A 15,720-nucleotide genomic window follows, 5' to 3' on the forward strand; every position below is an offset into this window, starting at 1 on the left:
GAACAGGGGTCAGAGCCAAGAGGTGGACGAGGAGGGAGAGCAAGGACGGACCTGGGAGTCAAGAGGTAGGGGCCCATTGTCAGCTCGCCGCAGAGGAACGACGTGCAGCCTGTGTGGCCTCTGGGTCATGGCCGGTATACTGGGTGCACTCAGACTAGGACATTAAGGGCAGTTTTAAAAGGGGGCTGGGGCACCTGGGTGGCTCAGTTGGTTAAGTGTCCAACTCCTGGGTTTGGCTCAGGTCATGATCTCATGGTTTATGAGTTCGGGCCTTGCATTGGGCTCTGTGCTGACAGCACAGAGCCTGCTTGGGATTCTCTCTCTCCCTCTTTCTCTACCCCTCCCTTGCTTGTGCATGCATGCTCTCTCTCTCTCTCTCTCTCTCTCTCTCTCTCTCGCAAAATAAATAAATAAACCTAAAAATATATATCATAAAGGGGACACAACAACTGATGAATGGGACAGAGTGTGGCATATCTGGACAACGGAGTATTATTCAGCCATGAAAAGGACCTTGAAAACATGCTGAATGAAGGAAACTAGACACACAAAAGGCCACCTGTTGTATAATGCCATTTCTATGAAATGTCTAGAAGGGGCCAATCATAAGACAGGATGCTGTTTCGTAGTTGCCTAGGACTGAGGGGAAAGGAGACATAGGGAATGACTTCTAATGGGTATGGTGTTTCTTTCTAGGGAGATGGAAAATGTGAGGCCCTGTAGGGAGCAAGTAGGAGCGGGACTTGTCAGGACTTTCCTCCTTCCCTCCAGTCTCCCTCTAGTGCCTTCCACTGGTCAGGCCCAGGTAGAAGTCACAGCTGCATTCAAACTGTCCTATGACTGATATGCAGCCGGCCCAACCAACCAATCACCAATAGCAACGGTCAGAGGCCATTTCGTCCCCTGGGGCAAGGTCAACAAGGGATGGAAGTGTGGGGAGCGGTCTGGAGACACATATGGACACACACTCTGTGAACCTGCTGAAGTCCCTCCCTTTCTCTGAGCCTCCCTTTCTTTACCTGTGAAATGGGAGTTTAATGTCCATCTGTCAGGGAGTGTCAGGAAAATCAGATGTCATCAGGGTCTGAAAACACTCTGTATAGGTTAAAAGCAGTATGGATACAGAGCCAAGACAGACAGAGTCAGAAGACAGAGAGACTGTGGCAGAAGCGGCCTTGGAGATCATCTAGTTCAGACCCTTGAGTTCAAAATGGGGAAACTGAGGGCCAGCGAAGGTACACAGCCAGTTAGCATCAGAGATGGCCCAATCTCCACGCCAGAGACCATCCCCGCATACAGCTTCTCTTCTGAGATCTTCTTCTTTTTAAATTTTTTTTTTTGATTTTTATTTATTTTTGAGGGAGAGAGAGAGACAGAGTGCAAGCAGGGGAGGGGCAGAGAGGGAGGGAGACACAGAATCCAAAGCAGGCTCCAGGCTCCGAGCTGTCAGCACAGAGCCCGACGACGGGCTCAAACCCACAGACCTCGAGATCATGACCTGAGCTGAAGTCGGACGCTCAGCCGACTGAGCCACCCAGGCGCCCCTGAGATCTTCTTCTTAAAAATAGACTTTGTTTCTCAGACCAGTTTTAGGTTCACAGCAAAGCTGAGCAGCAGGTACAGGCATCTCCCACACACGCCCGGCCCCGGCACGCACAGTCTCTCTGCGCGAATGTGGTACGTTTTTTACAACGGCTATGCGAGCTTTATAAATCCTGACTCGTGGTCCTGGCCTCCACTGGCTTCCCTGTCCACTCACGATAAAGTCCCATCTCCTAGCCGAGCAGCAGCGACAGGTGCGGAAGAGAAGGGAACTCCGCCCCTTCGTCAGGTAAAACTTGAACCCTGCAGCAGGAACTTCTTGTTGCCCCCAAAGTCCTCCCACCCCACTAACCTGAGGCCCCTTGCGGTGTTCAGACCCCAGGGCACTGGCGGGAGGCGGGAGGAGTCCCATGTTCTCCCGAGACACCGTGAGGCACCAGACTCCAGGCCTCGAAGCTTTATTTTCTCCTTCACTTTCCTTTTGCACTGAGGCATGTCTGCATCACAGGCTGGTGAAATGGCAGACCCCAACCAGTCTTATGTGGCTGCTCTGTAAGCTGGGACCCAGCAGTGCCACCAGGGACATAAAATACTGACACGTGTCCATACCGGGTACTCCAAGCCCTGTGATTGCCCCTCCCCGAATCACGTTTGCCCCGGGGGTCCTCCCCACTTCCCCTCGGCCCAGCGACGCAGGGTTGATGCCTGGCCAGGCAAGGCCTCCCGGACCCTGAACATTCAGGGTGCCCCTTGCTGGTCATGGAACAGTTTGAGCGCACCCTGATGGTGAGTTTACCTTTGGGCATTTCCTGAGCACCTGCTGCGTGCCAGGCACTGGGAGGGTACACCGGGTTGTGTCATCTTAGAGCCTGCAAACCTTCTGACTCCGTGTCACTGCATCACAGTCCAGACTCTTCAAGTGTAAAGGGAGTCCTGGAAGTCCCCCTGGACAGCCAAGAAGCCCGTAGCCAGCCTGGCCTCGGGGGGTGGGGGCAGGGGCCGCAAAGAATGTGGCTTTGTCCCACACTTGTTTCCTCTGCTGTTGTCCCCTGCCTCGGGCAGAGGGCTGGGTGCCCATCCGGATGCCCGTCTGGGTGGCCAGTTCTGGCAAGGGCGGCTGCGATTATGCCCGGCTTAGTGCGGATATAATGCAATCACTAAGTCTCTCAAAATGCAGAGTTTGCAGGGTTAACGGGCTGGACATCATCTGATTAGGGGCCCACACAAATACTACCATGGCCCCAGGCCAGCTGTGGCCTCACAGGAAGAGGGAGGCGATGTGCGGGAGTGGCAGCTGCACCCAACCTGACCCGGGAGCCTGACCCTTGCCACTGGGGTTCAGGGCCCAGCATCCGCCACAGCGAAAACATTGGGTGTCACAACCTCACAAATACAACCTATTGCTTTTTCACTAAAACCTTCCAGGGACTTAAAAAAAAAAAACAGCTTGGGGCGCCTCGGTGGCTTAGTCGGTTAAATGTCCCACTCTTGATCTCAGCTCAGGTTGTGATCTCACAGTTAGTGAGTTCGAGCCCCGCGTCGGGCTCCACGCTGACGGCAGGAAGCCTGCTTCAGATTCTCTCTCTCTCTGCTCCTCCCCAGCATGTGTGCGCTCTCTCTCTCTCTCTCAAAATAAATAAATGAACTAAAAAAAAGAAAGAAAGAAATTTCTATTAAAAAAAGACAGCTCTATTGAGGTATAATTCGCATACCATATAGCGCACTCATTTAAAGTAAACAGTCCAACAGTTTTTAACACATTCTCAGATATGCTCAACCATGATCACAATTTTAGAATATTTTCGTTACCTCAGAAAGAAGCCTGTGCCTCCTTTCCCCCAGTCTCTTCCCAAACCACACTAATCTACCTTCTGTCTCTCGGACTTGCCTATTCTGGACAATGCACATAAATGCAGTCATACCGTTTATGTCTTTTGTGTCTGGCTTCTGTCCCTGAGCACGATGCTTTCAAGGTCCATCCATGTTGTAGCATGTGTCAGCACTTCATTCCTTTTCGTGGCGGAATAACGTTCCATTGTGTGGATCCGCCACATTTTGTTTATCCGTTCATCAGGTGATGGACAGTCGGGTTGTTTCCACACTTTGGCAATTATGAAGAATGCTGCTGTTCACTTTGGTTTACAAGTTGTCGTATGGGCATATGTTTTCATTTCTCCTGAGTGTATCTGTAGGAGCGGAATTGCTGGGCGGACTCGGTCTGTTCAGGCTGCTGTCACAAAATACCACAGACCCTATAAACAGACACTTACTTCTCACAGTTCTGGAGGCTGCAAGTCCAAGCTCAAGGCGCCAGCACGGTTGCCTTCTGGTGAGGGCCCTCCTTCTGGCTCAAAGCCAGTGCCTTCTCACTGTGTCCTCACACGGTAGAAGGGGCCAGGGGTCTCTCTGGAGCCTCCTTTAACAAGGCATTTAAGTCTTCATGACTTAAGAACCTCCAAAGTCCCCACTTACTCCTTGGGGGTTAGGAGTTCAACACATGAATATGGCGGTTGGGGGGCTGTAAGACTCAAGGGAGGTCATAGCACTGGGCCATGTGACAACCCTGTTTAACATTTTGAGGAACTACTGGATAGTTTTCCACAGGGCTGCTCCATTTCTCATTCCCACCAGCGTCACGTGAAGGTTTCCATTTCTCCACCCCCTTGCCAACACTTGCTATGTCTGTATTTCTTCTGTCAGCCATCCTAGATGGTGGGAAGGGGTATCTCACTGTGATTTTGATTTGCATTTGCCTGATGCCTAATGATGTTGAGCATCCTTTCCTGTGCTTAGTAGCTATTGTACCCATTGCATTTTTTTAAATGTTTATTTATTTTTGAGAGAGAGAGAGACAGAGTGCAAGTGAGGAGGGGCAGAGAGAGAGGGAGACACAGAATCCCAAGCAGGCTCCAGGGTCCGACCTGTCAGCACAGAGCCTGACGCGGGGCTTGAACCCACGAACCTGAGATCGTGACCTGAGCCCAAGTCGGATGCTTAACCAACTGAGCCACTCAGGTGCCCCGTGTTGCATTTTTATAAATTGTGAGATAAAGCATTTGTGCAAAAAAGCACAGAGAACACCTACATTGGTTTAAAAGAATAATTATAAAGCATCCATATCAAGGAACAGACATTGCCAGCACCCCAGAAGTGCCCCAGGTGACCCTTGTCAACCACAAACCCTCGTGCCCAACTCCAGGTACAGCCACTGTCTTGATATTTGTGACCCTCACTTCTTTGCCTTTTATTGTAATTTTCCCCTCTATATGTGCCCTTGAACAATACAACCCAGTTTTGCCCACTTTTGAACTTGGTATAGATGAAATCATTCTGTGGAAGTCTTTTATGATTGCTGTTTTCCCTCTCCCCTGTGTTTCTGACCTTGACCTCTGTTGGTGTGGTTTGCTGTGGCTGTTCATTGTCACTATCCTGTAATGTCCCATTGACTGCACCCCTCAGCTTACCCATTCCATCATGGATGGACGTATGGAGAGTGCCCAGAGTGGAGAGAGATCATGAGTCCACACTGGGCACTCTCCGTGTGTCCATGAATGCTGTGCCGATGAACGTCCTTGAACCTGTTTCCTGTGCACACAAACATTTGATTCTCTCAGGTATATACATTGGAAGTGAAATTTCTGAGCGTCTTCAGCTTTATTAGACGCGTGCTGTGTGTGCACACCCACCAGCCGTGAAGAGGGCTCCAGGTGCCCTACGTCCTCAGTGTTGTCAGAATCCGCTCTGAGTGTCCCCAGCATGTCTGGGCTGAAATCTCTGACTACACTGAAATCTCAGTGGGCCGGAAGCTGCTGCCTCACCCGGCCCCCAAAGCGCATTGCCACACCCCTGAGCTTTGCTCTTTCTCTGTGCTTCTCAGGCCAAGGCCAGAAGGAGGGCCAGACGCTTGGGAACTATCTCCTCACTGACAACCAAAAGGGACATTATTTGTGTTATTTGGGGGCTGCTCATCAGTACCAGCTGTATGTGTGTGCAGGTCATACGAGGCTGCCTGCATGCAGTAGGTGCTCTATCACACTAGGTGTCCTGGAATCAGAGCATTCAGCCAACTTGATTCTCTGTCCCTGAACATTCTGGATGCTTGTGGCGTTGCTGGCTCATTCGATTGCCGATACCGTGGTTGAAACAGGGTGGCCCTCCCTTCCTGTTGAGTCCATTGACTCGAGCACTGGTCACCTCCTCCTGGATGCAGACCTCTTAGAAATGGGAGGACCCTGAACAGGAGCCCTTCCTTGGAGACAGGGACCTTAACTTGTCACCTCTGTGTCCCCAGCACCCACACAGGCCCAGGCCCAGAGGCAGAACTAATGACTATTTTTTTTGAATGTCTGATTCTGTTCCAGCACCCTGACTTTTGTCAGAAAAGATAGAATTGCTTTCATTGCATGTTTCAGCAAAGGCAACTGAGGCCCAGAGAGGGGGTGTGATAATTCCAAGGTCACAAAGCAAGTGAGCAGCCACCAAGCAGCTGATGCACAACCCTCAGCAATAAGACCCTTTCCTCTGAATGCCTCATAGGCCAGCTCTAGGACATAGTGAGCCTCAGTTTTGACCCCTGTAAAATGGAATCATACTAACCTCATGGAGTTAACTAATGCCATATATAAAAAAGCATGGGCCCAGTGTGTATACAGGTGACTAATATTCAGTCATTTACTCACTAATGCACTTTTTTCCCACTATACAACAGGCAAAATTAATTTGGGAGTCCAGATGAAGACCATGAAAATGCTCATATACACTATGACCCAGAAACTGTGCTCACTAGCACATGCCCCTCCCAGGGCCTGGTACACAGTAGGAGCTTCAAAAATGTCTGTTGGGATAAATCAGGCAAAAGATGATAAGGAGGGAAGAGAAGCTTTAGTTCCAAAGATACTCCCTTCTATAATACAGTTAAAAAAAAAAAAGAAAGAACAAAGGGGAAGGAAAGAAAAAAATAAAATAAAAACAGAGGGAGGCAAACCATAAGAGACTCTTAAATACAGAGAACAAACTGAGGGTTGGTGGAGGGGGAGGGACTGGGGGGATGGGCTAAATGGGTGATGGGCATTAAGGAGGGCACTTGTTGGGACGAGCACTGGGTGTTATATGTAAGTGATGAATCACTGGGTTCTACTCCTGAAACCAAGACCACACTGTATATAAACTAACTTGAATTTAAATTTAGAAAAGAAAAAAAAAAAAAGGAAGAAGAAGAAGAAGAAAGAAGGGAGGGAAAGAAAAGATTTTTTAAAAAAATCCACAGCCTGAAAACAACCTAAATATCTAGTACCATGGGGAGTTGCGTAAATGTTGCCTTCTTTTCCTGCTGGGATATTCCAAAGCAGGTGTCGGGAAAATGCAGCTCACAGGCCATCTGTGGCCCACTGCCCGTGTATGCAAATAAAGACCAAGTGAAATCCAGCCTTTAGTTTTGCCTGATCTTGAACTTCATATCAGTGGAATCATACAGTATGTTTCTTTTTTGCATCCAATTTCTTTCGCTCAGCATCACATCTTAGAGATCTGTTTTTCTTGTGTGTATAAGTTCATTCCTTTTTGTTGCTGTCAGGTAATTTGTTGCGTGATTATAATTAATTACAGTTATCATCCCTGTTTTGCATATGGGGAAACTGCAGCACAGAGGACTCAACTAAGTTGCCCGAGGGCACACAGCAGGTTTATGTTAGATCTGGGATTTAAACCCAGGCTCCAGAATCTGTGCTTTTTGTTCCCTATACAGTGCTGCTTCTCAGTGCCATGGCGATGGGAGCCCAAAGGTATTGGCAACTCAGAAGAAGAGGCACATCATCTTAGCCTGGAGGTCAGGAAAGGTTAGATCAGAGCCAGGGTTCCCAATCACTGTGCCTGGCAGATGTCATAAGTGGTCAAAGCAGATGACCTCTGAAAATACATACTTGAGGTTAGGGAGGCAGTAGGGAGTGGTGGGACTGTGGCAAATTGGGGGTTGCCAGCCCGTGAAGGAGGCAGCTGGAGGTACAGCTCCAGGCGCTGTTGCCATGTGGCAGTGTGGCAGAGATCGTGGAGAGCAGGACTGCCATGCTGGCATTTTTGGCCAGCTTCCATGCGCAAACGTCAGCACTCAGCTGTACCAGTTATTAAATAATTTGAGTCTCACTCTAGAATCGCCAGATGCCCTATTTGTCAAAAAAAAAAAAAAAAAAAAAAAAAAAAAACACCTGGAAGTCTAGCTCCCGGTTTTCAAGTGTTGGTTCAAAATGATTTTAAGCCTGTGCCGGCCAAAGAGAACCTCCGTGTGCTCTGGACTGGCCTGATCTGAGCACCAGTCTAAGGACCAGATAGGAGTTGGGAGGCCAGGAGAAGAGGTGAGTTCCAGGTAGAAGCACAGCCCACAGCCCGGAGGTGAGAGGGACTTGACACCAGGTGTGAGTTTCCCCCACCTACAAGGAAGGAAGCCCAGGCGGGGCGGAAGGGCGGGGGTGGGCGGGGCTGGAGGCCACCCGTGGCCGGCGTGCAGTGACGTGTGCGCTGTGCTCTTCCCCGCCCGCCCCTGCAGATCCTGGAGGAGAACATGAAGCTGGAGTGTAAGTGCCACGGCGTGTCGGGCTCCTGCACCACCAAGACGTGCTGGACCACGCTGCCGCAGTTCCGGGAGCTGGGCTACGTGCTCAAGGACAAGTACAACGAGGCCGTTCACGTGGAGCCCGTGCGCGCCAGCCGCAACAAGCGGCCCACCTTCCTGAAGATCAAGAAGCCGCTGTCGTACCGCAAGCCCATGGACACCGACCTGGTGTACATCGAGAAGTCGCCCAACTACTGCGAGGAGGACCCGGTGACAGGAAGCGTGGGCACGCAGGGCCGCGCCTGCAACAAGACGGCCCCGCAGGCCAGCGGCTGCGACCTCATGTGCTGCGGCCGCGGCTACAACACCCACCAGTACGCCCGCGTGTGGCAGTGCAACTGCAAGTTCCACTGGTGCTGTTACGTCAAGTGCAACACCTGCAGCGAGCGCACCGAGGTGTACACGTGCAAGTGAGCCCCGCACGCCGCCGCGCCGCCCTCCGGCCGGGTGGGCGCCTCCAGCCGCAAGTCAGACTGCGGGGAGGACCGGACAGCTTCCAAGCTGGAGTCACCCTGGCGGGTCTCCTCCCGGATCTGCACGGGGAACCGCAGGAATGCTGAGCTTGTCTTTTCTGCTGTAGGGACACCTCTCGCGGGGTTTCCGGCGGGCGCCGGTCGGAAAGATCTCTCCAGAGCCCTTGCCTGTTCTCTTCCTCACCCACTGCTGCTGCACCCAACCCCAGACACCGCCGGCGGGTGGGGGGGCCCTCCTTGGCAGGAGCAGAGCCTCTTCGCACCAGGAGCTCTGGACCCTTGGGCCTCAACATAGCAATATTTAACAATTTATTCTGATAAAAAAAATAATATTAATTTATTTAATTAAAAAGAATCCTTCCACCTCGTCGGGATCCGTTTTCTGCAATCAAAGTGGACCGCTTGCTTTCCTTGCGGGATAATTTTGTCACTAGGGCAAGGAGCCGAGTAGAACTGTACATAATTATTCTTTATGCAGATATTTCTACTAGTTGATTTTGCAGGTACCCCCTTACAGCACTAGATGTTTAAGAGCAGATGTCCTTTATACATATATAGATATATATACACACACATTTATATTTTTTTGCTGTTTGCTGCTACTTATCCAGAAATTTAAGCTGGTCCAGATTTGGAGACGTTTCCCACCCTCGAGTCCTTCCCAGCTCAAACTGACACCAGTAGAAAAATCCAGTTTGGAATACAGAGAGAGAGGAAAGATAATAATAAAACTCCCAGCAGTTTCCATCTTTTGGAAAGTGAGCCACTGGATAAGAGAGAATATTTTGTTAAGAGACTATTTTTATATGAATATTTTATTTATATCGAGTCTGCCTGTATCATTCCATGGCCTGTGCTTCTTCTTAATTCCGGTACTCACTTTGGGGTAAGGAGGAACGAGGCCTGGTCCCCATGGGGACCCTCACATAGCTGGGTTCTCGAGTTCTGTTGGCCAAGTGGGCAAAAGTGGCCCCTGGATGGCTGGACTGAAGTGTCATCGGTATTACCTGGGAAAGGAATCAGATCCCCAGCCTCACCTGTGAAGCTCAGGCCTTTTGAGCAGGGTCGCTGAGCAGTGACCTCGTAATGAGCCATGTGGCAGGCAGGCCCGTGCCCTTGGCATTGGGTGACCATCACAGGGCTTGATCGCCACTCAGCAGAAACCAGCTCAGGGAGGCTGCTCCTTGCCAGGATGTCCCTGCCATTGCCGTGTGTCCCGAGAGGTGAGGCCAAGTCCTCAGTTACGGGGCAGAAAAGCTGGGGTGAGGGGTCCCAAGGACGGCAGGGCTTCCTACGGATGTCACAGTCCTGGGGCAGACTGGCAGAGAGGTGTAGACGAGGCCTCTCTGCTCGGGCTCCACCTACATCCAGTGCCTCTCGACCTGGAAAGCTCTCCTCCAAGAGGCTGTGGGTGTCCTAACATGTGTCCGTTTGCATTTCCGTGTGCACGTGTGTGTGTGTGTGTGTGTGTGTGTGTGTGAGACCTTCGGGAGACTTGGGGTCGTTGTGTGACTTTGCACCTTCACACCCCTCTGGGGTCCCGATGTGCGTACATCTTGTGTGCCCCCGCATATGCCCGGCTGTGTGTGTCTCTGTCTCCATGTGCCTGAGAGATTCAGGGTGACGTGTGCATGCAGGTGTGCGCCTGGGCAGCTGCTGGTCCCCTGGTGTCTCCGCTTGTGGGTGAGGTGTGGTGTGCAGGGACCTTTGGCGATTGTGTTGAGCCATCGAGATGGCTCCTCTGGGCTCTGTGCCCACAGACACTGGTGAAACTCAGATACCTCTGAGACCACAGCCTGATGGCCCCACGTGCTGGGAGCCCCTCGGTGTCTGGGCTCTGTTGGACTCCCCAATGTCAGCACTGGGCCCGGATCGCAGCATGGACAAATAAAATGGCTGGATGGTTGGTTGATTTCTTCCCTTGGACCATTTATTTCTTCTTTACTTGGGTGTCAGGGTGGGAAGGGATGTGAAGGAATGAGTGGACGGATGGGTGGCTGGCTGGCTGGCTGGGCGCGTGGCTGGGGGGCTGGGGGGCTAGGTAAGGGAGGAGAAGATGTACAACAGTTTCTTGCAGATCCCACGTCACAGTTTCTCTCTGCCTTAGAAAACCAGAGTCTGCCATGAGCAAGAAGAGTTTCCAAGCCTGCATCCCTCTGTTCCCGGCCTCATGGCGCCTGAGAAGGGGGAAGGTTCTGACCAGCCTCCCCAGATACCAGAAGTCCCTCACTATCCAGATGAAGAGTACACGTGGCGTGAGGGAAGCCAGGCCAACGAGAAGAGTGGCCGGGTCGGCTGCCAATCTGTCACCTGGCCCCTTGGCACACTGTTGGTCCCCGACCCTGGGGCCCGCTCCCTCTCCGAGGCCCCCAGCTCAGGTGAGCTCTGAGCCTCAGTTTCTCCATCTGTAAAAGTAGGAAAATAATACCTACGTCACGGGGCTGCTGTGAGGATCCTCCTGCTAATGATTAGAGTTTCAGAGCAGTAGATGAATGATACATATTATTATTAGTATTATTACTCTTCTTTCCATAATGATAAGGTTCTTCAAACCCAGCTTATGGCAATAAATATTTGACTCTGCTGGGCAAAGGTATTTTCCCCCTCTTTGGCTTATTCCTGAAGTGGCTTTTCAACAAAACGGACATTAACAAGGCCAAAATCTTAAGAGACTGAAGCAAGATGTTAAGTAAAATCTCCCACTTTTTGGGTATTTTGACAAACACCATGAGGATGGTGCAGGCAGCAAGCTGAACTTGACCTTTCTGCCACCAACATGCGGCCTCTGATTTGCTCCAAACCTCTGGTTTCAGAGATGGAGAAACTGAGGCCCAGAGAGGGGCAGGGCTTTCCGCAAGACCACGCAGCAAGTCTAGCGGGAAGAAGACTGAGGCCGGCACTTGTGTCTCCTGGGGAAGGCCTTTCACCAACACAGTGCACCCCAGCAGCAGCAAAGTAGTCCGGAGGGGGTGTTGGGAGGGATAAAGTTCCTATTTGTTGTTCAGACATACATATGCACGCATGCAGGGGTACACACACCCACATGCTTTCTGGACTTCTGTTTAAACCTAGCGCAAGGCTCTACAGGGCAGGATCTGGGCCTTCCCAAGGGCCCTAAAGGGATAGGCCTGGAGGGAGTACCCTGGCAGCTGTCCAAGGGAACGCCAAATCTTCCCATTCTCCCCCCACCCCAGAACTTCAGTTTCTTCACCTCTGTCGGCTGCCTGGTCTTAGAGGCAGTCTTGGGTCTTGTCTTCCTCCACCTCCCATCCGTCAACAAATCCCATGTGTCTAAGTCAAAATATACCCAAATCTGATCCCTCTGTCGGCGCACTCAGCGGCCACTCGCTGGAGGAGTCCGGCTGGGTTCCTGCCATGCCCGGCTCTTCTTCTTCTGGGTCACATTGCTGGAGCAATTGCAGTCTCCCCTGGAGTTGGGAGTGGCCGAGGGGGCTAGGTTCTGGATGACAAAGCACTCCATTCCCAGCCCGTCAACACTTCCTTCCCTTCCGTGCTTCTTCCCTTCCACTAGCTTGACGCAGCCACCCAGGGGCCATAGGGTATGGACAGTGGAACCACAGAAAGTAGGGCCCTGAATGGTCCCTGAATGGCCACTCAGAGGACAGCCCCCTGCTGGTCAGGAACACCCACAGGCAAGAAATAGAGGTCATTTTGTGGAAGCCGCTTCGATTTGGAAGTTCATCTGTTATAGCACAGAGCCCCTCCCTCATTAGGCTCCAGCCTAATGTTCTTCCAACAGGCCATGTTCCAGTCCTGCCTCTGGGCCTTGACACATGCTGTTTCCCCTGACCTCTGCATGGCTGGCTCTCTTTGGCTAATAAGACTCAACTCAGATGCCAACTTGTCAGTGGTATAACCTCAGCGACCCTGGGGTCCAGCACCCTTCATCCACTATTTTTGTTTCTTTGTGGTATTCACCACTATCTGAAATGATATTTCAGATAGTGGTAATTTATTATTACTTATTTATTAGAGGCTCTAATTATTTATTAGAGGCTATGCAGTATAGTGGTTAAGAGCATGGAGCCAGATGCCCTGTATTCAAACCTGCCTCCCTTGCCGTGTGGTTTAGAGCAAGCAATTTAACCTCTCTGTGCCTACATTTCCCCCTTTGTAAAACAGAATTATTGCAGTCCTTACATGAACTGACACATATAAATTGCAAAACAGTGCCTGGCACACTGTAAGGGCCAAGGAAGTGTGAGGTTTGGGTATTAATATGTTTCTTAAGTTTGCCGAGTGTAGGACTTCGTCTGTCTTTGGTGCCACTGGGTTTCCAGTGCCAAGCACACGGTTGGGGTTAATAAATATTTGCTGAATGGGAACGACTGAAGACCTGAAGCCTGTTCCCAGATTCACCGGGCCCCTGCTGGGGCCCAGGCAGGGGGGGGGGGGGCAGTGGGCTCAGGCGGGCTTCTAGAGCTAAGGAGCTAGGGGACAAGAGTTGGCCTGTCCTGAGTGCTGCCTGCCTGCTCGGGGGCCAGATGGGAGCGCAGAGACAGATCAAGCTCTCTTAACGTGGTCACAGACACATCTGCTCCATTGACAAGGTGGCCACCGGTTGCCACAACAACACTCCTAGCCCCAGAAGAATGTGCTGGAGACAACAGGAAAACTCTGCAGCCATCCTCCAGCTTAGCCCCCACGACGGCGAGCTGCTCTGACCCAGAGAAAGTGTCATGCCACACGCTTGTGTGGCGTGCACACGGACCTGCGGTCGCACACAGACACTGAGCGAGAGACCCAGAGGGACCGGCATACGGCCAAGGGAGGGACCAGACACTCACCAAGGGGAAACACCGGGGCGTCTGGGTGGCTCAAATGGTCGAGCGTCCGACTCTTACTTTCGGCTCGGGTCATGATCTCATAGCGTGTGCGTCCGAGCCCTGTATCGGGTTCTGCGCAGCCACTATGGAGCCTGCTTGGGAGTCTCTCTCTCCCCCTCTCTCCCCACCCCTCGTGCACACTCTCTCTTTCTCTCAAAAATAAACTCATACAAAATTAAAAAAACAAGACAAAGGGGAAGTACAGACACACATCCTCCATGACCAGAGCCCCAGACAGACCCCGTTGACAGGACCTGAGACACATACAGGCCACCCCAAGGGGTACAGGCTCACACTCATATACACCCAGAGGCCACCCACAGACTGAGCAACCTTTATTACCTGGAAGGCCCTGGCTTGACCCTCACCTCTCGCCTATGGTCCCTGGCCACGTGTGTGCGCGCGTGTGTGTGTGTGCTGCGTGCAGGTGCAGGTGGGAATCAGGGTATGCAGGCTGGAGGATATCTAGGGCCTTCTCCCTCAGGAGAGCACACCCAGGCAGGAGATCACAGTATGAAGAGAGACGACTCCTGAGGCCCAGGACAGCACCCTCTGAGGCTCTGCTCTGGCCTCACATAAGCAGCGCGCCCCACGGCAAAGCCCCGCCCTAACCAAGCTCAAGATGCTGGGCTCAGATCACAGCTCTGCCCCCTCTCGCTCTGGACGGACGGGGCAAGGAAGGTCCTGCCCCTGGCGGAACCTCAGCGACGTCGCCGTAAAGTGCATGCGGATCCCAGGCGGGCTCCCCGTGGCTCTCGGCACAGGCCACAGCTGTGAACACCCACCGCGGAGGAGCCCAGGCCAGCGCGGCCGCACAGCCAGCCTAGATCCCGTCCCCACCGCCAGCGCGCCAGCGGGTGCGGCCAGGGCTGCGAGGGGCCTCAGGGCTTCTCAACACGTGATCCCCGTGATCTGGGAACCTCTGTCGGGATTAGCAGATCAAAAGGTCACAACTATTTTTATGGTAATACTAAGATACTCACCTTTTTCACACTCACGGGGCTCCTAGGTGTGCAGGGGAATTTCCCAGAGGCCAGATGACAAGGGGCAGCATAGGGCACCGGATGCAGCCACAGACGCGAGAGGCCGGCTGACTTCGATGAAGCCACACATTGGAAAGATGGGCAAAAATGTAAAGCGATGCCACTTTTTCCACGGGCTTTAAAACGCAGAGCCATTTCCATTTAAAATATGTCATTTATGGGGGTGCCCAGGTGGCTCAGTCGGTTAAGCGTCCGACTTAACCTCAGGTCATGATCTCACGGTCTTAAGCTCAGGTCATGATCTCACGGTTTGTGGGTTTGAGCCTTGCGTCAGGCTCTGTGCTGACAGCTCAGAACCTGGAGCCTGCTTTGGATTCTGTGTCTCCCTCTCTCTCTGCCCCTCCCCCACTCACTCTCACTCTCTCTCTCTCTCTCTCTCTCAAAGAAATAGCATTAAAATTTTTTTTTAAATGTTTCAATCTGTTATTTATGTAAACGTAGTGGGCTAATTATCATTTAAGAGGAATACATAAATATTTACATTTTTTTCAAAGCTTTAATTTCTATTATCATAACTATTGATAGATCAAGCACACACACGCCACACACAACACCTCTGTGTCTGCAGTAATTTCTTTAAATGTTAAGGGGCCCTGAGACCCCAAGGTTTGAAAACTGCTGCCTTACATGCATGGCTGGCAATTGATCAGCCAAATTCAGTAAATAATAAGGATAGGGAGTACACATTGAGTCTAGACTGCATGCCAGGCCGCGTGCTAAGGGCTTTGGAAGGATCTCATGGAGTCCTCATGTCAGTCTCATGAGGCAGGTACCCTGAAGATGGAGGAGAAAACCCAGGCTGAATTTCCAGTGCGTCCGACTTGAAAGCTCCCTCCCCAAACCCAGCCATCTCCTGCCTCTCTCTGTGTCCGGGGTTGTCAGATGAAATACAAGATGCCCCGTTAACTCTGAACTTCAGATAAGCAATGACAGAAACTTTAGTACAAGTATGTACCAAATATTACATGGGGCATATGTATACTAAGAATTCATTGTTTATTTGAAATTCAAGTTAACTAGCATCCTATATTTTTATTTGCTAAAATAAATATAAATACATAAAATATCTGGTGGCCCAAACTGTGCCCAGGCCCCTGGGTGCTGAGGGCCCCTACCTCCTGGACATCTTGGGGTGCTGTCCCCAGGCAGCATGGCCCAGCCACTTTGTGGCTGTACATCCTGAGACAATGCCTTCCCTCTCTGGTCTGCAT

At 51.5% G+C, this 15,720-nt stretch overlaps 1 protein-coding gene across 2 annotated transcripts in view; it reads left to right on the forward strand.

Moving 5' to 3' along the window:
- WNT7A (Wnt family member 7A) overlaps positions 1–10,525 on the forward strand; it is a 77,935-nt gene extending 67,410 nt beyond the window's left edge. For both annotated transcript variants that reach the window (XM_060631877.3, XM_060631876.3), the window contains exon 4: positions 8,081–10,525. In XM_060631877.3, the coding sequence (XP_060487860.1) occupies positions 8,081–8,560 (480 nt within the window). In that variant the 3' untranslated portion in view covers positions 8,561–10,525. The remainder of the gene's footprint in view (positions 1–8,080) is intronic.
- Positions 10,526–15,720: the final 5,195 nt, after the last annotated feature.

This window comes from Panthera onca, chromosome A2 (assembly GCF_046562875.1).
Source record: "Panthera onca isolate mPanOnc1 chromosome A2, mPanOnc1 haplotype 2, whole genome shotgun sequence".
Classification (NCBI taxonomy): domain Eukaryota; kingdom Metazoa; phylum Chordata; class Mammalia; order Carnivora; family Felidae; genus Panthera; species Panthera onca.